This window comes from Eumetopias jubatus, unplaced genomic scaffold (assembly GCF_037043125.1).
Source record: "Eumetopias jubatus isolate StellerSeaLion01/CBP00866 unplaced genomic scaffold, mEumJub1_p1.0 scaffold_2, whole genome shotgun sequence".
In the NCBI taxonomy this organism is placed as follows: domain Eukaryota; kingdom Metazoa; phylum Chordata; class Mammalia; order Carnivora; family Otariidae; genus Eumetopias; species Eumetopias jubatus.
The window spans coordinates 28,443,900-28,471,444 of NW_028274808.1; the positions used below are offsets into that span (position 1 = coordinate 28,443,900).

The 27,545-nt window shown below is 40.1% G+C and overlaps 1 protein-coding gene across 3 annotated transcripts; it reads left to right on the plus strand.

Moving 5' to 3' along the window:
* The first annotated feature begins 473 nt into the window (after positions 1 to 473).
* Positions 474 to 27,529, plus strand: UBXN8 (UBX domain protein 8). 3 transcript variants are annotated; one of them, XM_028087607.2, is made up of 9 exons: positions 474 to 693; positions 4,514 to 4,636; positions 8,446 to 8,516; positions 15,895 to 16,017; positions 18,269 to 18,405; position 19,113; positions 19,850 to 19,891; positions 22,168 to 22,242; positions 25,422 to 27,529. In XM_028087607.2, the coding sequence occupies exons 1-9, from the start codon at positions 606 to 608 to the stop codon at positions 25,587 to 25,589; spliced, it is 828 nt and encodes a 275-aa protein (XP_027943408.1). In that variant the 5' UTR covers positions 474 to 605; the 3' UTR covers positions 25,590 to 27,529. The 3 variants fall into 3 exon arrangements, with proteins under 3 accessions (XP_027943408.1, XP_027943406.1, XP_027943407.1); XM_028087605.2 differs by lacking the exons at positions 18,269 to 18,405; position 19,113; XM_028087606.2 differs by lacking the exons at positions 4,514 to 4,636; positions 18,269 to 18,405; position 19,113 and having other exon boundaries at positions 476 to 693.
* The last annotated feature ends 16 nt before the right edge of the window (positions 27,530 to 27,545 follow it).

Genomic DNA, 27,545 nt, shown 5'->3' on the forward strand with positions numbered 1-27,545 from the left:
GACCTGGAATTTGGTCCAGGCCCCACTTTTCAAGCATCAACCCGCCCGCAGTAACAAGAGGCTGCAGAAGGGGCCAAGAACCGTTAGGGAGATAAGGTGTTTCAGAATAGTGCTTAGCGGCTCCGACCCAAAAGCCCACAGTCACCCGCTATGGACACAGGGCTGATCACGAGGCACGAGGCTGCCTCCTGACAGCGTCAACTGCCCCTACACTTTCTCGTCCAGTACATTTTACTCTCGAGAGTTCTTTTCCACAGCTCCCAGAGTCCAACGGCCGAAGAGACGAGCGCTGCAGGCCTTGCCTCCGGGGGAGCTGCCGCTAGCGCCCAAGCTTTGCTTTCACAGGATTTGGCTAGGCGGGCTGCCGGACAGGCCATCTCTCCTGGACATCATGTGACGTGGGGAGGTGACCTGCATTTCTTCTGATATAAGGCTACAGATTATGAGTTCAAAAACAGGGGCTATATCAGTCGAACCAACGACCCGGCTTCTGGGCCTCGCTGTCCCCGAAAATCCCACCCTTGGAAAGGGCTCCACACCACGCCGCGAAGGCAGGCGCAACCGGAAGGGGCGGGGGTCCACCCGGACGCGGAGCCTCCGCCACCATGGCTTCCCGTGGGATCGTCGGCCTTTTCCTCCTCTCTGCTCTCCCCCTCTTGTGTCTGGAGCTCCGGCGTGGGATCCCCGACCTAGGTAAGTGTTGGCTTTTTCCTTCTGGCACTCACATCCGCGTAACTTTCCCATGAACGTTGCGTCGAATTCCTGTCTTGCGGCCGCCTCCCCTCTGGGCGGCTTGGACTACAATTCCCAGTCTGTATCGCGCCCGCCTTTTTCTTCCGGCGCCGGGTCCCCCGGGAGCGAGACTCCCGCGGCTTTGGGGAGGCCGACCGCTTTTGGCGGAGAAGGTGACCCTCCGGTTTTGCGGGCAAGGCGAGAGGCTGGCGGAGAGCACAGGAATAAACATAGACACTACTCCCAGATTGTTTTGAACGCTCACAAGGAAATAGGGTGGTGTGATGTAGACCTTCCGAGGAATTTAAGGAAATGAAACGGAGCCAGAGTCAAAAACATTTCCAGACAAAAGGAATTGTGACATGTTGGAGGAAAAGGATGAAGGCCACTGTTGATGGATCAGGGAGACTTAGGGGCAGAGTGGCTCGAGATAACGTTCACGGAGCACCAGTTATAAGCCTAACTCTAAGTGCTGTTATCTCATCCACTCTGTATTATAACTTTGGGGGTGGGTGCTATTATAATCCCCATCTTACACTTGAGGAAACTGACGCGGAGGTTAAGCGGGTCCCTGAGGTTTTAGGAGTCACTGGAGGAGCGCCAGGCTAGCTCAGTCAGTGGAGCATGCAACTCCTGATCTCAGGTCGGAGGGATTCCTAGATAGATAGATAGTCAGTCCCTGGATTCTGTGGAGAATGTTTTGGAAGGAGGCTGTAGTGGAAGCAGTGAAGGAAGTGAGGCTCTTGAAGTAGGCAAGTAGTGATGATGGCCTGGACTGGGATGATAACATGAAATGTGCACAGATTTGGAATATTTACAAAGTAGAATCAACAGGATTTGTGGATGGATTAATGGAAAGGAAGGATTCAAGAATCACTCCTACATGTGAAGTTGAACAACCCTGAGTAGTTGATAGGCCAGTGATGAAGGGAAAACTGAGAGGAAAATGGTGGACTTGCGGAGAATCAGTCCATTTTGGGATATGTTAGTCATGGGTTTACATGCATGTCTCCCTCATGTTCACTTTTAAAGTTAGCAACCATGATGAAACCTAGCTTTGTATATTTCCTCTCTCTCTCCCCACCCCCAAGAAATCAGGTACCTAGAAATGTTGCTGGAAATAACTTAAAATAAAATGCTTTCTAAAAAAAATCTGCAAAGTCCCTCTAGAAACCTCCTACTCACTCAGGCTGTATTAGAATCTAACAAGACCTTTATCCAGATGACATAAGGAAATGTTAAATTCACACTTACCTATTCCAGAATTTACCTGTTCCCTTGCCTTTACAGTATCCACTGTAATTTAGATTCCCTTCTACTTTGCACTAATGTTTGAGTCACTAGTCAATGAGAAAGTGGTTGCAGAGGGTTGGGGGGAATTCTGCTCACATAATAAGCTCTGTCAGGAAAATACAGTTCTTGAAGGCAGAGCCTACATCTATTTTGTTTTTGTGTTCCCATCACTTATCACAATGTCTAATTTATTTAATCATTTATTTTAATTGTTTTTTTAAGTAGGCTCCACGCCTGGTGTGGGGCTTGAACTCATGACCCTGAGATCAAGAGTCAAATGCTCTACTGACTAAGCCAGCCAGGTGCCCCCAGAGTGCCTCATTTAATAAAGCAGGGCAAAAATTCTAGAAAATGCAGCTGGGCTTCTGGTAGCATCTCCGTCTAGTTGTTGAGTTTTTTCACTTAGTTAACTCCTTTCTCCTAGAAACCTCTGTCAGTTGTGAACTGATGGTTGTTTACTTTGGTTTCTTTTTCTTTTTCTTTAAGTAATCTCTACACCCAGTGTCGTGCTCAAACTACCAGTCTCATGCTCCACCCACTGAGCCAGCCAGGCGCCCCTACTTTGTTTTCTTGATATTCATTCTCCAGATATCCAGTAAGAGTAGTTAAGTCTATTTTACAAATCATATGTCCCAGTGCAATGGCTGCAGGGCTAGTTACATGTGGGACAGTACTTACAGATACTAATACTCTTAGCCAGAGCTGCTAATTGAATTCCTGGTTGGGAAATTAGAAATCCCAGACCTTTTCATTCCCCTGGGTTGTATTTTTGGACAAACACTGAAAAATAATTCCTATCTTTTTCTACTGTGTAAAAGCCTTCATTGCCATTTTTACTTCTACTTACAGCTAAATATATTAATGCAGCTTCCTCACATTTATTATTCTTTGAAATGCCTTGCACATGGGCTCTTAAGTATCAAAACAATTAATTTAATAAAAAAATTTTTTACTTGAAAGATGTACACACAAATCTAGTTCTTTTATATTCCCATATGACATTTGCAAATTGCTTGCTTGTTAGAACACAAAGCAGTATAATGGAACATAAATCCCATAACTCACTGGGTTCTCTAAATACCAATACCGTAGGTATTAAATTACTTTTGTAATACCCTGGATTTAGTTAGGTGTTGTTTTGAACAACACTTGAATCAACAGCTAATGCTGGCAAAAGTTGGAGGACTTTTGGAAGTTGGAAGACAAGTCTTTCTTTCTTTCTTTCTTTTTTTTTTTTTTTAAAGATTTTATTTATTTGAGAGAGAGCGGAGAGCACACCAACAGGGGAAGGGGTAGAGGGAGAGGGAGAAGCAGACTGTCCACTGAGGAAGGAGCCTGATGCAAGACTCAGTCCCAGGACCCTGAGATCATGACCTGAGCCAAAGGCAGGTGCTTAACTGACTGAGCCACCCAGGTGCCCCCAAACAAGTATTTCTTTAAACAACTTTAAATTGCTGTTTTTTAAAAGGATAACATATATATCGGTTTTCAGTTAAAAATGAAATATTTATGGGGCATTTGGCTGGCTCAGTCAGAAGAACGTGTTGCTCTTGATCTTGGGGTTATGAGTTTGAGGCCCACACTGAGTATAGAGATTATTTAAATAAAAATTTTTTAAAAATAAATAATTAAAATAAAATAAATACAATATCACAAGTATAGTCAATTATACTTCAAGAAAGAAAGTTTAAATATATATATATATATATATTCCTTCTTTAATCTTTAATTGACTAATTACCAGCCCTGAATGTGATGATTCCTCTATACCTCTGCCTGGTAACTTTTGAGAACTACAAAACTAAAAACTCCTATGGGGTAGAAAGCATTTTTAACCCAACTTTGTATTTGCTCCCTCACCATTTAGCAAATTGTATTACACAAAGTATAGGTACTTGTTACATTTTTGCTCATTTAATTTTCATCTTTATTCCTAAAATAAGACGAAATACTGAGTTTTTACTTTTTTCTAGGTTAAACATGTATGTATATAGTAATTTTATTTGCAAATGACGGAATAAATATTCAGAAATAGAGAAGTACACAGTTCCTTAATTTAACTATGAGAGATATGAATTTCATGTGTCAGAATGACTGTTTTTAAATAGAATGAGAATTTGACAAGATGAGACTGTCACAATTTAATTCCCAGTGGGATAATTTTATTTCCTTCTCTGGGTAGAGGGAAACCAGAATTTATTCATTTTTGATAGTCATAATGTTTATAATATAGCCAGTCACTTGAATTATACCTATATTTCTGAGACAGAAGCTATTCTAAAATTGTTTTCTGAAAACTTGTTCTGGTAATGACAACCATGATGGTTTTAGCTCACAGAGGAGATTGTATGAAAAAAATCATAATCCAGTTGCATAAATTAACTTTTACTATACCACTAAATAATCTTAATGCCTTACTATTTATTATTAGTATCAAGAAAAGTGTTTTGAATTTTAAATGTAATTTTTTTTTTTTAACCTTTATAAGGAGTTAAAGATCTAATTCTGCTGTGTGGCCGGATTTTCTTACTGCTTGCTCTTCTTACTTTAATTATTTCTGTGACTACCTCATGGCTTAATTCATTTAAATCGTCCCAAGTGTATCTGAAAGGTAAGTTTATTATTTATCCTACCCTTTTATAATTTCTACTCAAATTCCTTTCCTTTATTGATTCTAGAACTTTTCATAATAAGAACCATTTCCTGTTATTGGTGATGTACAATTACAACTTTTAACTTGATTTTTAATGGACTATAAATCCCCCAATTTTTTTTAAAGATTGATTTATTTATTTTTAGCGAGAGAGAGAAAGAGAGCACTGCCCGTGTGCACATGCGCGCACATGAGTGGGAGGGGCAGAGGGAAAAAGAGAATCTCGGGCAGACTCCTCCCTGAGCGTGGAGCTCTACGCTGGGCTGGATCCCACCACCCCGAGATCACTACCTGAACTGAAACCGAGTCTGACACTCAACCCACCACACCACCCAGGTGCCCCTAAACCCGACATTTTTATGTGAAATTGTACATTATCCTTATATATGCATTTGAAATGATACCATTTCTATGTTGATACATTGCAAATTATCTAATTTTAAATTGTGCAGTTTATTTTTTAATTATTTTATTTTTATTTAATTTTTTAAAGATTTTATTTATTTGTGAGAGAGAAGAGCACAAGCAAGGGGAGTGGCAGGCAGAGGGAGAAGCAGGCTCCCCACTGAGCAAGGAGCCCGATGCCGGACTCGATCCCAGGACCCTGAGCCAAAGACAGATGCTCAACCAACTGAGCCACCAAGGCGTCCCACAGTTTATTTGTTTAAAGTTTTTCTTTATGTATTTGAGAGAGAGAGAGAGAGAGCACAAGTCGGCGGGGAGGGGCAGAAGGAGAGGGAGAACCAGACAGGGAGTCCAGACTCGAGGCTTAATTCCAGGACCCTGGCTGGGGTCATGACCTGAGCCAAAGGCAGATGTTTAACTGACTCCGCCAGCCAGGCGCCCCTAAATCGTGCAGATTAATTGTTCTTTGGTGTTTTCAGTTTATAAACTATTCAACAAATGGTAATCATCTCTACCATTACTTTGTAAAGGCTTTTCAACCTAATTTATCTTTCATTTTATTTTGGCAGTTTTTCTTTACACACTGCTTACTCTTAACTTTAGGAAACCATGATTGTTCTTACTTTTGATAAGTAAAAAGTTTTACTTTTAATTGCTAAAAGCCCTTAACAATGTAAAAAGTGTTGGGGCACCTGGGTGTCTCAGTCATTAAGCGTCTGCCTTCGGCTCAGGTCATGATTCCCAGAGTCCTGGGATCAAGCCCCGCGTTGGCCTCCCTGCTCCGTGGGAAGCCTGTTTCTCCCTCTCCCACTCCCCCTGCTTGTGTTCCCTCTCTCACTGTCTCTCTCTCTGTCAAATAAATAAATAAATATTAAAACAAAACAAAAAAACAATGTAAAAAGTGTTAGAAGCCGGGCACCCGGGTGGCTCAGTTAAGTGTCTGTCTTCAGCTCAGGTCATGATCTTGGGGTCCTGGGATCGAGTCCCACATCGGGCTCCCTGCTCCCTGGAAAGCCTGCTTCTCCCTCTCCCCCCTGCTTGTGCTCTCTCTCTTGCTATCTCTCTCTCTCTCTCAAATAAATAAATAAAATCTTATATATAAAGTGCTTGTCAGATTTTCTTCAAATGAGTAAAAAATCAGCTTGTTTATACACTTTGTCTTCCCTAGTGTCATCAAATACTGAGATTCAAGACTTCAGATTCATCTGCAATTTGAATCCTCCATGTTTTTAAAGATTTGCATGATCAAATGTATCAAAAGCTCAGAAGTAGTCAGTTCTCAGTGACTTTAAGGTTTAAAGTCCCCTTGGGCTCCTGGCCGCCTCAGTCAGTAGAGCATGTGAATCTTGATCTTAGGGTCATGAGTTCAAGCCCCACGTTGGGTGTGGAGCCTACTTAAAAAAAAAGGATTAAAGCCCCTTAATCACCTGTTATTGATTTATTTAGAAGCTATACTCTTTGATTCAGAGTCAGGAGGGAGTCTTAAGATCACCAAGTCTGACTCATCACATAGCAAATTAGTGGCCATACTGGGCCTTCTGATTTCCTGTGTGTTTTGCTGCTGCCCTAATCTTTCCTTAATATAATTTGAGGAAATATTTATTGCCAGGAGAGAAAGTAGTTGACAGAAAGGAATGTTCCTATTTAAGGAGCCAGGCAGGTTAAGGGATATATTTTCCAAAAAGATGGATAATTCCTCAAGGAAATACGGTTAAATGAAATTAATTTAAATGAAACTTAGTGGGAGCGCCTCGGTGGCTCAGTCGGTTAAGCGGTTAAGCGTTGACTCTTGATTCAGCTCAGGTCTTGATCTCAGGGTTGTGAATTCAAGCCTGTGTTGAGCTCCACACTGGGTGTGGAGCCTACTTAAAATAACTAACTAATTTAACATATCCAGAATGAAAAAGGTCATACAACAGCAAAAATCCTTTCTCTTGCCATTCAGTGGCTAATAACCTAATATTGGTTCAATCATGGGAGTTGCCAAACATACCCCAGCTTTGGGGTCTAGGCGTGGTTGCATTTATTTTTTTTTTTAATGATTTTATGGGGCACCTGGGTGGCTCAGTCAGTTAAGCATCTGCCTTTGGCTCAGGTCATGATCCCAGGGTCCTGGGATCGAACCCCATGTTGGGCTCCCTGCTCAGCGGGAAGCCTGCTTCTCCCTCTCTGCATACTTGTGCTCTCTCTGTCAAGTAAATAAATAAAATCTTAAAAAAAAAATAAAATAAATGATTTTATGATTTTATGTTTTTATTTTTAAGCAATCTCTACATCCAGCATGGGGCTCGAACTCACAATCCGGAGATCAAGGGTCGCATGTTCCACTGACTGAGACAGCCAGGTGCGCCCAGGCATGTTGCTTTTATTTATGGTCATGTCCAAGGGTGACCAAATGGTACTCATGTCTGCAGTGCAGCGTTCCACACTCAAGTGCAATAATGAGCTTCCATGCCATGTCTTGGAGCTGCTGAAGCCCTACCAAGGGCCTACACTTAAAGCACTTAAAATCCAACTTTTTTAAAATTTAATTTAATTTAATTTTTTTAACTTTTTTTTTTTGAAGATAACAGAGAGAGAGAGAGAGTACAAGCAGGGGGAGAGGCAGAGGAGAAGCAGGCTCCCCTCTGAGCCAGGAGCCGAACGTGGGGCTTGATCCCAGGACCCTGGGATCATGACCCGAGCCGAAGGCAGATGCCCAACCATCTGAGCCACCCAGGCGCCCCTAATCCAACTTTTTTTTTTTTTTAAGTAAGGTGTGGAACCCAGTGCAGGGCTTGAACTCACAGCCCTGAGATCAAGACCTGAGCCAAGATCAGGAGTTAGATGCTTAACCAACTGAGCCACCCAGGCGCTCCCCAACATAATCATTCTTTTTTTTTTTTTTTTTTTAGGGTTTCATTTATTTATTTGACAGAGTGAGAGAGCATGAGGTGGGGAGGGGCAGAGAGAGAGGGGGAGAAGCAGACTCACTGCTGAGTGGGGAGCCCGATGTGGTACTCAATCCCAGGACCCTGAGATCATGACCTGAGCCAAAAGCAGACGCTTAACTGACTGAGCCACCCAGCTGCCCCCCATAATCATTCTTGAAGCCTCCTCTCCAAAACTATAACATACAATATTAGTACATGTCAGAGAACTTTTGTTTCAGAACAGACCTTTTCTTTATAGATTTTACTTGTAGATTTCTTTGTTTGAACTATCTGCATATATCTCATTTTCATTATTTCAAAAATTATAGTCTGTTTTTTGAAGGCTTGTCTCTCCCAAAATGTTTTATCTGCAGACTATTTTCAGAGAAAAGAGCATTCAGTTTATCATAGTTGGGAATTAAAAAGCACTTTTATGTTTTGCTGTCTTAGAAGAAGAAGAGAACAATGAGAAAAGGCAAAAACTTGTCAGAAAAAAACAACAAGAGGCACAGAGTGAAAAGGTAAAGTATAATTTTTAAAGAGTATATATATAGAGAGAATACAGAATATTTGGAGCATTTAAAATTGAGTTCTATTGCTTTCTGTGTTTGTCCTCAGATTTTTTAATTATTGAGGTCAAATTCATATGACATAAGATTACCAAATAAAAAAAATAAACCAATTTAAAATGTACAGTTCAGTGGCATTTAGAACATTTACAGTGTTGTGCAACCACTATCTCTAGTTCCAAAACATTTTCTTTACCCCAAAAGAAAGCCCCACACCTATTAAATAGTCACTTCCCCATTCCCTGCTCCTTCTGTCCTCTGGTAACCACCAGTCTGCTTTCTGGTTTGTTTTTTTAAGATTTTATTTATTTATTTGACAGAGGCACAGCGAGAGAGGGAACACAAGCAGGGGGAGTGGGAGAGGGAGAACCAGGCTTCCTGTGGAGCAGGGAGCCCTATGCGGGGCTCGATCCCAGGACCCCGAGATCACGACCTGAGCCAAAAGCAGACACTTAACGACTGAGCCACCCAGGCGCCCCATCAAATAAATAAATCTTAAAAAAACAAAACAAGGGGCACTCCATCAAATAAATAAATCTTAAAAAAACAAAACAAGGGGCACCCCATCAAATAAATAAATCTTAAAAAAACAAAACAAGGGGCGCCCCATCAAATAAATAAATCTTAAAAAAAAAAATAAAACAAAGGCGCCTGGGTGGCTCAGTTGTTAAGTGTCTGCCTTTGGCTCAGGTTGTGATCCTGGGGTCCTGGGATTGAATCCCGCATTGGGCTCCCTGCTCCGCGGGTAGTCTGCTTCTCCCTCTACCTTCCCCCCCCCCCCGCTTGTGATCTCTCTCCAATAAATAAATAAAATCTTTAAAAAAAAAAGATTTATTTGAGAGAGAGAGAGTGAGCAGGGGGAGGGGCAGAGTGAGAGGGAGAAAAAAAATCCTCCAGCAGACTCCCCTCTGAGTGCAGAGCCCAATGCAGGGCTCAGTCCCAGGACCCCGAGACTGTGACCCAAGCCAAAATCAAGAGTCAGCCACCCAACCAACTGAGCCACCCAGGCATCCCTACTTCCTATTTGTATGAATTTATTCAGGATATTTCATATGAATGGAATCATATAACATGTGACCTTTCTGTTTGGCTTCTTTCACTTAGCATAATGTTCTTGGGGTTCATCCATATACATGTATCAATACATGTATTGATTCATTCCTTTTTGTGGGTGAATAATATTTCATTTTATGGATATATCAAAATTCGTTTATCCATTCATTTGCTGATTGACATTTAGGTTTCCCCCTTTTAGCTGTTATGAATAGTGCCACTATGGCTATTTGGGCACAAGTCTTTGAGTACCTGTTTTCAGTTCTTTTGGTATATACATAGGAGTGGAATTGCTGGGTCATATAGTAATTCTGTGTTTAACTTTTTGAGGAACCACCAGACTATTTTCTACACCAGCTATACCATTTTATATTCTCACCAGCAATATCTGAGCAGCCCAGTTTCTCCATATCCTCACTGATATTTATTATTCCCATCCCCATCCTTTTAAATACCCATTGTAATGAGTATGAAATGGTATCACATTGTGGTTTGATCTGCATTTCCCTGATGACTAATGATGTTGAGCATCTTTTCATGTGCTTGTTGGAGAAATGTCTACCCTTACATCTTCTCTGCAGAAGTGTCTGTTCAAGTTCTTTGCCCATTTTTGGATTGGGTTGTTTCTTTTTGTTTTTTTATAGGAGTTTTTATGTATTCTGAAAACTAGATTCTTATCAGATACATAATCTCCAAGTATTTTCTCCCATTGTGCAGGTTGCCTTTTCACTCTTTTGATAGTGTCCTTTGATGCACAAAAGTTTTGGTGAAATCCAGTTATTTACTTCTTTCGTTGCTCCTGGTTTCGATGTCCTATTTAAGAATCCATTGTCAGATAGAAAGTCATGAAGATTTACTACTATATAGTTTCTTCCAAGAGTTGTAGAGTTTTAGCTTTTATATTTAGGTTATTAACCCACTTTGAGTTAAGTTTTGTATATGGTATGAGGTGGAGGTTCAGTTTCTTTTTTTTCAATATTGTTTTGGCTATTTGGGGCTTTTTGCAATTTCATATGAATTTGAGTTGGCTCTTCCATTTCTGCAAAAAAAGCCTTTGGGACTTTGGGAAGGATTACATTGAAATCCATAGATTGCTTTGGGTAGTATTGACAGTTTATAATATTAAGTCTTCCTTGCTTTGCCTAGTATTGACATCTTAATGATACTGTCTTTCAATCCATAAACCTATAATGTCTTTCCATTTATTTATATCTTTAATTTCTTCCAGCAATATTTTATAGTTTTCAGTGCATATAGTTTTCACCCCTTTGGCTAAGTTTATTTCTGCATATTTTATTTTGGATGCTGTTTCAAATGTAATTGTTGTTTTCTTAGTTTCCTTTTTTGATTTTTCATTGCTCAGTGTACAGAAATAAAAATGCTTTTTGTGTGTTGATTTTGTACCCTGTCCTTTGTTCATTGTTTATTAGCCCTAGTGGTTGCTGTGTGTGGATTCTTCGGATTTCCTATATACAGGCAAATCTTGTTTTAAACAAGATTTAATTGTGCTTCGTGGATACTTTTTTTTTTTTTACAAATTGAAGGTTTATGGCAACTCTACATTGAGCAAGTCTCTTGGTTCCATTTTTCCAACAGCATTTGCTAAGTTTGTGTCTCTGTCACATTTCGGTAATTCTTGCAATATTTCAAACTTTTTCATTATTATTATATTTGTTGTGATGATCTGTGATCCGTGATTACAACTCACTGAAAGCTCAGATAATGGTTAGCATTTTTTAACAATAAGGTATTTTTTTTTAAGATTTTATTTATTTATTTGAGAGAGAGAGCACAAGCAGAGGAAAGGGACAGAGGGAGAAGCAGACTCCCCACTGAGCAGGGAGCCCAGTGCAATGGGGGGCTGGATCCCAGGACCCTAGGATCATGACCTGAGCCCAAGGCAGACACTTAACCGACTGAGCCACCCAGACATCCCAACAATAAAGTATTTTTAGATTAAGGTATGTACTTTTTTGTAGTTGTAATGCTATTGCACATTTGGTAGAGTACAGTATAGTATAAATATAACTTTTAAATGCAGTGGGAAACCAGAAAATTAATTTGACTTGCTTTATTATTTACTTTATTGCAAACTGAACCTGCAATATCTCTGATGTATGCCTACATAAGATCATGTCATCTGAGAATAGGGATAGTTTTACTTCTTTCTTTCCAAAATTGGTACTGTTTATTTCTTTTTTTCTTGCCTGTTGCTCTAGCTAAAATTTCTAAACAGTGTTGAGTAGCGGTGGTGAAAGCAGGCATCCTTGTCTTGTTCCTGGTTTTAGAAAGCTTTTAGTCTTCCACCATTGAATGTAATGTTAGCTACGGATTTTTTTCTAGACACTCGTCATGTTGAGCAAGTTCCTTCCTATTCCTAGTTTCTGAGTATTTTTATCATAAAGAGTGTTGAATTTTGTCAAATGCTTTTTCTTTATCAATTGAGACGATCATGTGGTTTTATGTTTGTTTTATTAATATGTATTTGTTTTATTAATATGTATTATATTGATTGATTTTCTTTTGTTGAAACATCTTGCATTCTTGGGGTAAGTCACACTTAGCTGGCATATAATCCTTTTAAAATGCTGTTGGATTCAGTTTGCTAAAATTTGTTGAGGATATTTGCATTTATATTTATAAGGGATTTATATTTTCTTGTAGTGTCTTTGCCTGTCTTTGGTGTCAGGATAATGATGACTTCGCAGAATTAATTAGGAATTGTTCTCGCCTCTTTTATTTTTTTGGAATTTCAACAGGATCAGTGTTAACCCTTTAAAGGTTTGATAGAATTCACCTGTGAACCCATCTGGTCCTACTCTTCTTTATTGGGAGGTTTTTAATTACTGACGCAATATGTTGTTAGGTCTGTTGAGATTTCCTGTTTCTTCTTGAATCAGTTTAGGCAATTCGTGTGTTTCTAGGAATTTGTCTACTTCATCTTGGTTTTCTGATTTGATGGTCTACAATCGTTCTAAAATTCTTTTTCTAATCCTTTTTATTTCTGTAAGGCTGGTAGTAATATCCTCACATTTCTGATTTTAGTTATTTGTCTTCTCTTTTTCTTCATCAAGTTAAAGGTTTGTCAGTTTTGTTGATCTTTTCAAAGAACCGATTTTGGTTCTGATTGTTTTCCTGTTCTATTTTCTGTTTAGTTTGTGCTTTTTATAGTTTTTTAAGTTGTAAAGTTAACTTACTGATTTAAGATCATTCTTCTTTAATTAGATGTTTACAGCTGTAACTTTCCCTCTGAGCATTGCTTTTGCTGTATCTGATTCAAGATTTTGTTTGATAGCTAGGAATTACATTTCCTGTGGATGATTTTCCAACACTTACTTCTTAACGTTGAACTGTCAGCACTCAGGCAGTTGCCAGATTGATGATTAACCTTTGTGAAAGAGGAGACTCCTGTGGACTTTCGCTTAAATATTAAAAACATAAACCTTTTACAAAGGCCTTGGTACAAGGGCATTAATATTTTGAAAGCTATCAACTTGTTTTCAACTTGTTATCAACATGTTTCAACATCTAAACTTGTTCTTCTGGTGAACAAATTATTCCTTTTTAAGTAAACAAGCGAAGGCTGAAAACAAATCACAAGAGTAAAAGCCTATGTATTTGTTGGGAGATGGGAGATTACTACATTTGTAACTACCCTGATCTGAATTTTATTTATTTGTTTGTTTGTTTGTTTATTTTTAAAAGATTTTTATTTTATTTATTTGACACAGAGAACCTGAGAGAGGGAACACAAGCAGGGGGGAGTGGGAGAGGGAGAAGCAGGCCTTCCGCCAAGCAGGGAGCCCAATGCGGGGCTCGATCCCAGGACCCCGAGATCATGACCCGAGCTGAAGGCAGATGCCCAATGACTGAGCCACCCGGCGCCCCCCTGATCTGAATTTAGAACAATAAAAGTGTTCTTGCAAGATCTTTTGTAAGAAACTCTCTTGTAAATATTTGAACTTCTGAAGCTTAAAGTTATTTCTTGTGGAAGTAACTGTTAATTGTAAAGCCTTGCATGATAATTAGTAAATTATAATTACATCTAGATGCCAACTCTCTGCTAACTGGCATCTGTAATTCCTAAGGGTGTGTAAAGTTAGGATTCTTTTGTTTGGCAAAAGTCTTTAACGCATTAAACTTCTCTCTTTGGACAAAAGAAAATTAATCAGTGTCTCAATATAGTCTATGTATGTGCATGGTGACGTGCCCAACTTGTGCAGATATGTACCTGCTGGTAAATAAAATTTTTGAGGTTTGGCATTGTAAAAAGGTGATTTTTCTCTTCTGACACTTGATTGATAGTTTGATTTGGCATAGAATTGCAGATTGAAAATCCCTAGAATTTTGAAATATTGCACCATTAACCTCAAAATTCCAGTGGGGCTTTCCAAATTCCTTTTTCTCTATTAATTATAGTCTCCATTTTTCATGTTGGAGACTTTAATCATGTGTAATCCTTGGCTCTGTCCTTTCAGCTTTAAGAGAGATGCACTAAGGGGCGCCTGGATGGCTCACTTGGTTAAGCAACTGCCTTCAGCTCAAGCAGCATCCCAGAGTCCTGGGATCGAGCCCTGAGTCGGGCTCCCTGCACAGCAGGGCAGTCTGCTTCTCCCCTTTCCTCTCCCTTTGCTCGTGCTCTCTCTCTCGCTCACTCTCTTTCAAATAGATAAATGAAATCTTTAAAAAGAAAAAAGAGAGAGAGGGCACCTCAGATGGTTAAGCATCTGCCTTTGGCTCGGGTCATGATCCCAGGGTCCTGGGATCAAGTCCCGCATCGGGCTCCCTGCTCTTTGGGAGCTACTTCTCCCTCTGCCGCTCTCTCTCCCTCTCTCTGTCTCTCATGAATGAATAAATAAAGTCTTAAAAAAAAAAAAAGAAAAAGAGAGAGATACACTAAAAAGTTAATTGATGGAATATGCATTTGTAAAATTGCATCAAGCTTTGGGTTCTTTACTGGTCATAAGTTCTACTTAAACAAAACAGAAAAGGCAAATAAAGCTACTTGGAATTTCTCTGTATGTGCTCAGGGTTTGACGGGTTGTCTGCTGGTGTAGGGTGATGTGATGGAGGAGTAGTTTAGCTTTGTCACTGTCTCTTTGTTCTTTTGTTCTTTTGCAATTCACCATCTCCAGAGAGGGCACCTCCATTCTCTCCCCTTGGGGGTTAAAGCCAGGCTGCCGGCAGTCTGGGGAAGTCAAGTGGGGAACGCGGCTGGGGAGTCTCACTTGTCAGTGTGTACATCTTCACGTACTAGGTTGTTTGAGTTTGCACTTCTGCTGTCACTAAGACTGGGATCTGGGACTCTCTAGCCTCTCTGGTTCACACTATCTGGTTGAGGCTCGGCGTGCCCCGCCACTCCCCATTTTCAGCGCTGCACCTTACGCCGTGTTCCTGCCGTGGTATATGTGTGTCGTCTTCCTCGGCCCACCTGGGTCTCTGGAGCGCCCTGGCTTGCTTCGTACTGCTGTCCTCGTCTGCACGCACTTCGGCTGCAGGTTTCTCACTTTGTTGAATCAGTTGCCACCTTTTCCGTAGGTCCTTATATACAGTGCGTTTGGTGCTTATAGTATTTCTCTGTTTCACCAGCGATGGAATTTAGCTTTCTCTTTCTTGTTCCCTTGGTCACTTAGAGGTGAGTTTCAGGAGGAGAGGGAGGCAGAAATTTCACTCTGTCATCTTAAAACCAGAATCTCCATTTCTTTTAAGTCCCAAAATATGTTCAGCTTTACTATGATTAAGCTATTCAGTGAACTCTCTTCCAAGTGACTTCATGTGTTGGGCATCAAGCCTTCAACAAACAGCTCTGACTTGAAGCTCCTAGAAGTCAAGGATCACATCCTAGGCATCTTGACATCCCTAGCTCCTAGTAAGTTTTCATCGCACTGAAAACACAGTAAAGGGGCTCTTGCCTGGCTCAGTCAGTGGAGCGCGCAACTCTTGATCTCACAGTCATGAGTTTGAGCCCTACATTGGTGTAGAGATTACTTAAATAAAAGCTTATTTAAAAAAAAAGAAAAAGAGATGAAAACACACTAAAAGTGATAGAGGCAGACTGCCAGATAAGCATAAATACAGAACATTTGTTTTTTTCGGCATTATGTATAAATGCAGATTTTTAGAGAGTGCTGTTAGAGTGGAGGATGCTGCTTTTTTGGAAAATTGAGTGAGTGTGAAAACACAATTTCTTCACCTGGTTCCTATTTAACAACTTTATAGACAACGTAAAATCTTAGGAATGTTATAGTAACAACACCTCATTTATTTTTTTGAACAGGCCAGCAGATACATAGAGAACGTTCTAAAACCTCACCAGGAAATGAAGTTGAGAAAACTCGAAGAACGCTTTTATCAGATGACGGGTGAAACCTGGAAGTTGAGCAATGGTCATAAACTTGGGGTTAGAAAATATTCTCACGTTATCTTTTGAATTCTGCTATTACATATATGCAGTAGATGTATATTACACTCATTGTATAAGGACGTATAATGTATATCACATATATTGATTTTTTAAAATTTTCAAATGATGTTAAGCCATTAGTACGGTCAGTTTTTTAGGAGTCTTTACTGATCATGATTGTACATAGAGCATATATGTGTGTTGAAGGGCTGAATGCTTTTGGTGCCTAAAGAGCATATAACTTAGATGCTTGAGAAGCTCTAACATACGGTAGGCTTTGAGAAAACTGTTGACTAACCACCATATTTTATATGAGGAAATTCAGATCTTTTCTTAAGTAAGATCTCCCCGGTACTGTAAGCTCACATTATACTCATTATGTTTGGCTCTGTTTCTGTAAAGCCAAATTAACCTTTGGCTCTTTTTTCCTTTGGCATTGAATCTGAACTTCATCATTTGCTACTGGAAGTTCACAATTCCAAGTTCTGTTACAGAGGAAAAAGGATATTCATAAAGGAATTAAGTTTTAGAGTAATTGGCCACAGATTTTATGTATAAGATAATTTCTGTCCCAAACATTTTTGGGGTTGTTTTTTTTGCTTTCTGTTTATATTGCACCTTTTACCATCTTGTAAAGAAAATAATCCCGTAAAGGTTAATAGGATTCTTATAGTGAAGCAGAATCAGTTTTTATTCATTTCATAATGGTAAATATGAAATCAAGGCAATCAAGGTTGGGTAATGAAATTACTGCGAAGGATGTGCAACGTGAAATGCACCTGCTCTGGGAAGTCCTTTCACTTCTGAGATGAGTTTGTCTTCTGTTCGGTTTGGTGATGTTGGACATTGACAGCCTGGTTTTAGCTGGCCACATCTTTTTGTGAAATGGTCACAATGTGAATTAGTTGTTCTGCCCCTTGCTTTTAGGCTGTGTCTTCATGGCACTACTAGTTTATATTTTAAACTAGTTGGTGGGGACAAGAAGAAGTCAGGGACAGAGCGGACTGTTGGCAATGTTATGACTTAAGGCCCATAGGACTATCAAGAATGTGAAAACCGGGATGTTAATTGCTGAGAGAAAGTGTAGGCATCAGCTGATGGAGCCCAGTACTTTGCAGTCAGACAGCCTATTTGGCCAGTTAATTGGTGAGCATGAAGGTCTCCTGACTCCCATTGCCCTTGCTCCTTCCAAGTTTTCTTAGGACAAAGGAAGGGGGAAGACAGCCTATGAAAATGCTGGCCATTTTAGTCTGATGAAGAGAACATTTACAAGTCAGTAGATGTGGAAAAAAGGCATTATTGAACTAAATAAGCATGTATCTGAGAATCTGACAATTATTTTGCACAGGAAAAGGTTTTAATGGGTAATATTAATAAAACGTAATCTTTATTATTTCTGGAGTAAAATCCTTTGCCTTCTAAAGTGACTAACTCAAAAAAAGATGAGAGTTTGAATTTGAGAACTTAAACATGTTTATATATAAAAGGATACTGTAGGGCCGCATTCAGCTATGAAAGTATCGCATGGTTACATATACAGACATGTTTGTACATACATCTTCTATTTCCATGGCCTTTTGAGGCATAATTCCTTGCACTGTCTTGCTTCCTTTATTTTTTTTTTTAAAGATTTTATTTATTTATTTGACAGAGAGAGACACAGCGAGAGAGGGAACCCAAGCAGTGGGAGTGGGAGAGGGAGAAGCAGGCTTCCTGCTGAGCGGGGAGCCCGATGCAGGGCTCGATCCCAGGACCCTGGGATCATGACCTGAGCCGAAGGCAGATGCTAAATGACTGAGCCACCCAGGCGCCCCTGTCTTGCTTCCTTTAAAGAAAGAAAAGGATATCATTCAGGTTTTCTTTCCTCCATCCTGACTGATCCGATCAGTTAGAATGGAACGATCCCTCTCAGCCTTGTATCTGTCAGAGGGAGCCCTGGAGCTGGATACGGGTAGTTTCTACAAGATGTTAGCTCCGTGTTTTCTTGTCTAAGGAGATAATACTTTACATTTCTGGGCCTAATAATGACTAAATTCTTTTTTTTTTTTTTTTTAGTAGGCTCCACGCCCAACGTGGGGCTTGAAATCACGACCCTGAGATTGAGTCACGTGTTCTACTGACTGAGCCAGCCAGGCAGCCTGACTAAGTTCTATTTTTTACTGAAATGCCATCAGGGTAAAAGAAATAACCACTGTGATAGAATAAAGTTGGTAATAGCATTTAGGAATTGTCTGTTGTTTTTGACCAGGGTGACGAAGATTTGGTGCTTGAAAATGAGAGTCAGACATCTTTTAAAACATCAAACAGAGAAGCAGCAAAGAGACGAAACTTGCCTAAGCCTTTAAGCAAAATTTCACCATCTGCTGAGCAGCCCACGCAGAAGGAGTTTCATTTCTAAATGCCTACTCATGTAATTGTATCAGTTTGTGGTAGGAATCTTGCTCTCTGGGCCAGGTGGTATACTGAGTGAAGATTAGGACTGGCTTTTAATCCAGATGGTATCTTCCCACTGCCTCACGAAGGGGTCAGCTTCATTGAGAATCACTTCTCCTATTTGGTATTAATGTTCTGAACGCCACATAGAAGGAAGCTATGAAAAAAAATGCTAATAGGTTTTGAAAATACTCAGTTCTTTTTGAGGAAGGAATTCAATTATGTAGAAATGAAAAATATAATGTTTATTAATGGAAACATTCCTACAGGTAGCTAAGACATGATTAACCCATATTTAGTGAGTGTCAGTTTTTCTTAGTGGCCTTGCTAGGAAATGGGTTAGCAACCATTCACTTTGGAACAGTGCTCAGATTTATTATTCCTTCTGTTCTTTCAAATCTTCAATCCCCAAGTTGACTCTCATTTGGAGGTGGCAAAGGTTGGAAATAGGTCTCTTTGCACTAACTCTGAGGGAAAGCTGAGAGGCTGTATTTTCCCTGAAAATAGTTTCTAATGTGTTGCTGAAGTTTCTTGGGCCCTTAATGGGGCTTGAAGGTGGCAATCAGGTCACTGAACTATTTCTAGCATTTTAAAAAGATCTAATGAACTATATGGACTAATTTAAAATTCAGGATTCTTTACCTTTTGTTAATAACAAGAGTCGTCTCAAGTTGATGGTCAGTTTTGGTTGACTGTCACCTATGCTTTTGAAACCAAAGGAAAACAAATGGTTTCTTTGATAAGATGCAATTAATGTTGGTTAGATAAAGTGCTATAAAACATGAGTCTGTGGTATTAAAAAACAGAAGGCATCCCTGAAGGTGAAATTGTTGGCAACAGTGTTTAATGAGAGAAAATGGTCTGAACACCTGGTTTTGTAATGGATAAATCAAAATAGGGAAACCAGAGTAAATCATGAGGACAACTAAAAGGAGTGGTGGTTATCTAGTCCCCTAGCAGTGCCAATGAAGGAAAATATGCACTTAAAATGTGTGTGTGTGTGTGTGTGTGTGTGTGTGTATATACACATGTATATATGAACCTAAGTAATTTTGGGGTCTATTGAACTTAATATTTATCCTTGGTTTCTTTAAATCTATTTTATATAGTATCTTGGAATATCATAAAAATAAGATTCTTACGTGAACATAGATGGGTAGCTGTCACCTCACCTCCTGTTATTATCATCTGTTTAGCACAAAGTTGCTCCCCCCAAAATGTTTATTAATTGAGTTATTTCATATTATAAATTTTTTATAAATGTCTATTAAAAGATTTCATTAAACTTAGATATGCCTAAACTCTATATTAAAAGGAACCCTTCTCGCTGAGATTGTTATTTTTTTTCTTCTTCAAAATGTTTAAATTCCTCTTATAAATCCTCATTTATCTTTAGGTTCTTGGTCTCCCTGAAGAACCTCCTGAAACAGCTGAAGAAGTAAGCTTATTTTTTTCCTTTGGAAATTAAATATATTTTCTGTTTTCTTTAACATCAAGTGAGTACATCTTCTCTTGGTTTGGGTTTAGAAAGAGAAGAGAGCACTGTAATTAGGTCTGTTTTGAATGTGGTATGATCTCAAACCCCTTAGCTCTAGTCCTGTTTTGGAGCGGGCTCTCTGCTGAGGTCGGGGGTGGGGGATGTTTAGAGTGCTCCCACTTCATCGGGCAGAGAAACGATTATATGGGCTTTTCCAAACTTGAGGTCAGCAAAGGAGTTAGTTATTTTTTTTAAGATTTTATTTCTTTATTTGGCAGAGAGAGAGAGTGAGAGCGCATGAGCACAGTAGGCAGGCAGAGGGAGAGGGAGAAGCAGGCTTCTTGCTGACCAAGGAGCCCGATGCGGGGCTCGATCCCCACACCCCGAGATCACAACCTGAGCCGGAGGCAGATGCTTAACCGACTGAGCCACCCAGGCGCCCCAGGAACTACTTATGAAAACAGAATCAGCATAGGCAGATGACTTCAAATTGTAGTTTTCCTACTAAAATAGAGGAGCTGAAGAATACAGGTACTGTGTAGATGTTTGAGTTGAAAGATGGTTTGGGGTTTTGGGGTGCGGGGTCTGACGGAACCTCCACTCTCTGTTGAGCTGCCCTCTGCCCGGCTGCGCATCTTTAAAGCCCTGAAGTCCTTCAGGCAAAGAAAAGCCCTGATGCTTTTCCCCCGTCTAGGGCTCAGCAACTGTTGGACTCCTTGAAAACTGGTTTTGAGGCCGCCGGGATAGCCCCTGGCAGGGTCTCATTTGTATCAACACATTCGCAAACATTTCAGTTGAGGACGTAGGACGTCTGAGGAAAATCCAAAAGTCAGACAGTGAAGGGTGCAATCCCGACACGGAACCTCCAGGAGAAACAAAAAAAGAACAACAGCTTCTAATCCCTTTCTGTTATACCCAGCAAATTCAAGTCTGTGATGATGTCTGTCCTGACCCACACACTCGACATTCTCACTTCTCATCAAGCGCTGGGTTGGTATCCACAACAACTGTTTATCATACAGAAGTAATTAAATACAGCTCTGTTTGACAGGGAACACCTTTTATGAATTTCCTCTGGCTTCAAAACACATGACCTCATTGCTACAGGACAGACTGGGTGGAGCTTTCACTATATATGTATGTATATGTGGTAGCTGTGACTATGATAAGGAGCCATTAGAAAATTCCCGTTCTAGCCGAAGCCTGCTTGCCTTTCGGAGCAGACTAATAGATGAGCCAACTAATGACTCCATGCATTTCTGATAAGAGAGGGAGGGACTCCATGCATAATTAATGCAATTCCTACTTAAGCAGTACACTTTGATTCTTTTAGTGCCTGTTATGTATTTAGTATTAGAACCATCCAGAGTTCTAAATAATACAGTAAGAATTTAAAAAATGAGAGGAGGGGCGCCTGGGTGGTTCAGTGCATCTGCCTTCAGCTCAGGTCATGATCCCAGGGTCCTGGGATCCAGCGCCAGTTTGGGCTCCCTGCTCAGCGGGGAGTCTGCTTCTCCCTCTGCCCCTCCCCCGTGCTTGCGCTTGTTCTCTCTCACCTTCTCGCAAAAAATAAATAAAATATTTTTAAAAAGAGTTTCCTGACAGTTACTATTTAATAAACATCAGAAAAAATTACTTCCTCGTCTTTTTTGTTTTTTGAATGTCTTTTAATATTAACTAACAGTTGCCAAGCTCTTGGAAAGAGCTTAGAAAGAGCTATGTAACTGTTTAATCAGGGAGAAATGATGGGGAAACCCAATAGGTAAAGGAGATGGAGCAGGAGCTCTATCTCAGCAGCTAGGACCAACTCCTCTGGGCACAGCCTACAAGGACAGAGTAAGTTGGGAAACTTTGTTTCCTTCCAATGCAGTGTTCTTCTCCTCCATAGACTCTGAGGTGGCACTGGAACTTCTTGGTTTGGTAGATGAATTTTGAAGCCCACATGCAACCTTGATATTATCTGGAAAGACAGAAGCATCTAGTTTCTGGTGTCCTCTCCGGAAGGCTTGGTCACTGATCTCGATCAATAGGAAGATGTTCTTCCGTTTCAGAAGGCATTTTTATATTTAGAGTGAATTTTATCTAGACCTTTATGTTGGCCTACTACTCTCAGAGCTCAGTGCCTACAAAACCCCACACTAGCTGTGTAGAATTACAGAAGTTTCATAGGAGTAGCAGTTTTGGAATTGCGAAGAGCAGCGGATTGGAATTCTTACTTGATCATTTTTATTCCTCAGATAGTTACTGTTGCTCTCCGATGTCCAAGTGGGAGTGTCCTGAGGAGAAGATTTCTTAAGTCTTGCAGTTCACGGGTGAGGAAATTCATATTTTGAGAAATAATTTTTGTTGAATTTGACAATAGTTCACTCCCATGCTGTGGGGGAGGTATTACCACTCTCTTGTCTGGGTCTCCCTTCAGGGGTGGTAAAGGGCATTTATATGTACTCGGTGTTCCAGAAATTTGGATAATTAGGCATGCTAGATCTTTTTGAACTGTGATTGCTGCTTTTTTTTTTCCAGTTCTTTTCCTATTTTTTATTTGTACCTTGGGGTACCTGAGTGGCTCAGTTGGTTAAGCATCTGCCTTCGGCTCAAGGAATGATCCCAGGGTCCTGGGATCGAGTTCTGCATTGGGCTCCCTGCTCAGCAGGGAGTCTGCTTGTCCCTCTGCCTGCCGCTTTCCCTGCTTGTGCTCTCTCTCTCTATGACAAATAAATAAATAATCTTAAAAAAAAAAATACAGAGGGGCACGTGGGTGGCTCAGTCGGCTAAGCATCCGACTCTTGATTGCAGCTCAGGTCATAATCTCATGGTCATGAGATCGAGCCCTGAGTTGGGCTCCTCACTGAGTGTGGAGCCTGCTTGGGATTCTCTCTCACCCTCTCCCACTCCTACCCCCTTGCCTGTGCTCTCTCTAAAAAAGTAAACTAACTCTCTTAAGCCTTTTTTTTAATCTTTTTTTTTTTTTAATTTATTTTTCAACAGAGAGACAGCGAGACAGGGAACACAAGCAGGGGGAGTGGGAGAGGGAGAAGCAGACTTCCTGCTGAGCAGGGAGCCCGATGTGGGGCTCGATCCCAGGACCCTGGGATCATGACCTGAGCCGAAGGCAGACGCTTAACGACTGAGCCACCCAGGTGCCCTCTCTTAAGCCTTTAAAGATGATCTTATCAGAGACCCCAGAGGCCTGCATGAGATTATAAGGAAAAGATTTCAGGGCAGGTCACCACTCAGTGAAAGTCAAGCTTCCATATAACTGTAAAGCATCAGATTTTGATGGCCGGGATGCACTAACTGTAAAATGTATTCTTACGTAGTTGACCAAATTGAACTACTGATGGTTTTTATTTAGTTTTGGTATAATCCATTGAGTTGTTTCAGAAAATACGAGTGACCATTTTCAACAGTTCAAGTCTCTTAGTTTAATGAATAATGGTATCGTCAGCAGAGATGAGGATATTTGACTTCTTTGATTTATACTTGGATGACATGCAGGCAGTTTACTAAAGTGTTTCACATCATTCAGATGGAAATGGAAATGAGCATGAATGGAAACAGGCAATAATACAGCTGTTTTACATTGTTTCAGATCCTAAGACTTCATCTGCACAGTCCCCTTGAAACAGTGATAGTATGAAACCAGCATATATACCTACCAATTTACAACCGGTTAGGTAGACAGTGTGTTCTCTAGGTGGTCCCTCTTTGTAAAGTCCCAAAAAGCTGATGAGTAATCTGCAGAAAATTTTTCAGACAGATCAAAAACTTTAGCTGCTCCTTATATAAAGAACGGGATTGAGAGACCTAGTCCTGCAATTGTTTGAAAGTAAAACTAACACAGGGGCGCCTGGGTGGCTCAGTTGGTTAAGCAACTGACTGCCTTCGGCTCAGGTCATGATCCTGGAGTCACAGGATCAAGTCCTGCATCGGGCTCCCTGCTCAGCAGAAGTCTGCTTCTCCCTCTGACTCTCCCCCGTCTCATGCTCTCTCTCATTCTCTCTCTCACAAATAAATAAAATCTTTAAAAAAAAAATGTTTGGCCTTATTAGAGTCAAAGAAGTGCAGATTAAAATGGGACAGAATTTTCTACCTATCAGGTTGTCAGAGATGAAAAAGAAGAGTACGCAGTTTTGACCAGTGTGTGGAGAAAACAGTGATTCTCATTAATTGTTCCTGTGAATATAAATTGGGCCACGGTTCCTATAGAATAATTTACTCATATTATCTTTTTTTTAAGACTTTATTTGAGAGAGAAAGAGAGGGAGGGAGAGGCAGAGGGAGAGGCAGAAGCGGGCTCCCCACTGAGCAGGGAGCCCCATGTGGGGCTCGATCCCAGGACCCTGGCATCACGACCTGAGCTGAAGGCCGACGCTTAACCAGCTGAGCCACCCAGGCGCCCCTCATATAATCTTTAACATAAGCAATAGCAGGGAGGACCATAGGGGAAGGGAGGGAAATCTGAAGGGGGAGAAATCAGAGAGGGAGATGAACCATGAGAGACTATGGACCCTGGCAAACAAACTGAGGGTTTCAGAGGGGAGGTGGGTATTAAGGAGGGCACGTGTTATGATGAGCACTGGGTGTTATGCTCAACTAATGAATTGTTGAACACTACATTGAAAACTAATGATGTACTATACAGTGGCTAACTGAACATAATAAAAAAAATAATAAAATATATCTTTTGGTAATTAATTTCATTGATGCGAATTTATTCTATGGCAACGAGACAAATGATCAAAGGTATAAGTGTTTATGTGGAGATTGGTTGAATTAAGGCGTATCCAAATATTGGAAAATTATGAAGCTTTATGACCTGGATGTTTATTACATGGAGTATCGGTAGGTTCTTGGATGGTAGGTAGTAGGAGAAGTCAGAGATTATCTATAATTGATACTCCACCTTCCCCCAAGAACATTCTAGTACCCAGCTTTCTTCCTAAAGCAGCAAACAGTCCTTTGGCAGGCATTTTTAGGCAGTAGGAAATGGAAGTTTTGACAATTACTGTTGAAATCTTCATAACAGGAAATGTTCTCAATTTATAGGAAATAGCCCATTGGAAATTGGGCTATCATAAGGCAGAGTTACTGGGGCCTGGATATGTCTCTGGTGACAGTGTTCCTGAGTGATTTTGACTAGTGGCTTCGATTTTTATCTAAATTTTTTTCCCATATGCTAACCTTTTGTTCATAACTTTTTAATTGAATAACCTTTCCATTTCCTAGGGTTGGGGCTTTGCTATTTGTTAAATGCCCCTGCTGTCTGTAGGTGCCTTCAGTTCCTAGGCCTTCTCTGAAATTTCGTAAAGGTATTCAAGGTTATTTGCATCTCACCAATTCTTGGCATGCTATTTTCCTTTAAACGCTAGAAGGTTCTGTGTCATTACTCGTAGGGGCATGATTTAGCAGTGAAAGAATTGTAAAATATCATGGTGACCTAGAGGGATACAACTGTGCCCAGTATCTGATAGCTAAACTTTTTATCTGTTAGGTCTTACTTGACTGGATGATGAAAATCGGGTACCACACATCTCGATACAGCCTTTCTACTTCCTTTCCCAGACGGCCTCTGGAAGTGGAGGGGGGCTGGTCACTGCAGGACACAGGAATAACTATGGATACTGTACTCATTGTGGAAGAGAAAGAGCAGAGCAACTAATTAAGAAATGAGAACTACCTTTTCTCCATAAAATCAGGGATGCCATGACCTTACAGGACAATAAAGGATTCACATGAAAATTACGCCATTCCTTGACTGAGCTCAAGGAGGTAAACATTTTAATGTTGATATCCTTGGGAACGTGTGGACATAAAGGATTGGAAAAGGATTGCTCTCTGCATATAATAGTTTTTGGAATTTGCTGTCTTATAATGTCCCAAATGAAAACTAGATAAAAATGTATACAGTAAGGCACTCAATGATTTGTATTTTTCCTGGCTGACATCATTTATCACTGTGTTGAAAGACAAAGTCATACAACTCTCTCTTCTGCCTCTGCAGTCCACCTTGCCACACTGAAGATTTCACAGTTCAAACTCTCTAAAATCGTTTAAGTAGGAATGTTTGTTCTGCTGTATTTCTAGAAATTAAACTTTAAAGACATTTTAAAGGTCTTTAATGCTTTAAAGTTTTTTTGATACCTGATAAAGGGTTAGTATCAAAAGTGTGTAAAGAACTTATAAAACTCAACACCCAGAAAAAAAATAATCCAATTAAAAATGGGCAGAAGACATGAACAGACATTTCTCCAGAGAAGACACAGATGGCCAACAGACACATGAAAAGATGCTCAACAACACTGATCATCAGGGAAGTAGAAATCGAAACTACAGTGGACTATTACCTCATACCTATCAGAATGGCTAGAATCAACAACACAGGAAACAACAGGTGTTGGCAAGAAGGTGGAGAAAAAGGAACTCTCTTGCACCGTTGGTGGGAATGCAAACTGCCACAGCCGCTATGGAAGACAGTATGGAGGTTCTTCAAAACGTTAAAAATAGAACCACCCTACGATTCAGTAATTGCACTACTAGGTATTTACCCAAAGAATACAAGAACACGGCGCCTGGGTGGCTCAGTTGGTTAAGCGGCTGCCTTTGGCTCGGGTCATGATCCTGGAGTCCCAGGATCGAGTCCCGCATCAGGCTCCCTGCTCAGCGGGGAGTCTGCTTCTCCCTCTGACCCTCTTCCCTCTCATGCTCTCTATCTCTCATTCTCTCTCTCTCAAATGAATAAATAAAATCTTTAAAAAAAAAAGAATACAAGAACACTAATTCAAAGGGATACATGCACCCCTGTGTTTATAGCAGCACTATTTACAATAGCCAAGATATGGAAGCAGCCCAAGTGTCCCATCAGTTGATGAATGGATAAAGAAGAGATGGTACACACACACACACACACACACACAACACACACAATGGAATATTATTCAGCCATAAAAAGAACGCAATTTGCCATTTGCAGTGACATGGATGGAGCAAGAGAGTATAATGCTAAGCGAAATCAAAGAAAGACAAATACCATATGATTTCATTCATGTGGAATTTAAGAAACAAAGGAAAAAAGAAAAACCAAGAAACAGACTCCTTTAACTATAGAGAACAAACTGATGGTTGAAATAGGTGATGGGGATTAAGGAGGGCACTTGTCATGAGCACCAGGTGATTAAAATAAAAACTTAAATAAAAAATAAAGTTTGTTTTAATAAAGATCTTTTTGAAAGGTATGTATTGTTTACTGAATTAATGTCAAGATTTATTTGATTTCACCTTGCATTAAATTGGAACATTTACAAGTTCTGGGATCAGTATTTTAAAAATAAAACAATGAAAACATTAAAATATAGGTGAATTTTTTTAATATATATCTCTGGTCATTTCATTTTCCTGCAGTGTTATAGTCATGTACTTTAATACCAAGTTCAACTCACAAGTGTGGGATATAAAAAGATCTTTGTTGTGGTCACTCCCTTTTTCTTTTCCTATGAGTGTTAAGAGTCAGTTAAGTTGACTCCTCTTTGTGTTGGCCTCTCTTTAATGCTCCTTTTACCTCTTGTGTGGAATTTATTACACTGTATTATCGCTGTGTTTTTGTTTTCCCAAATACATA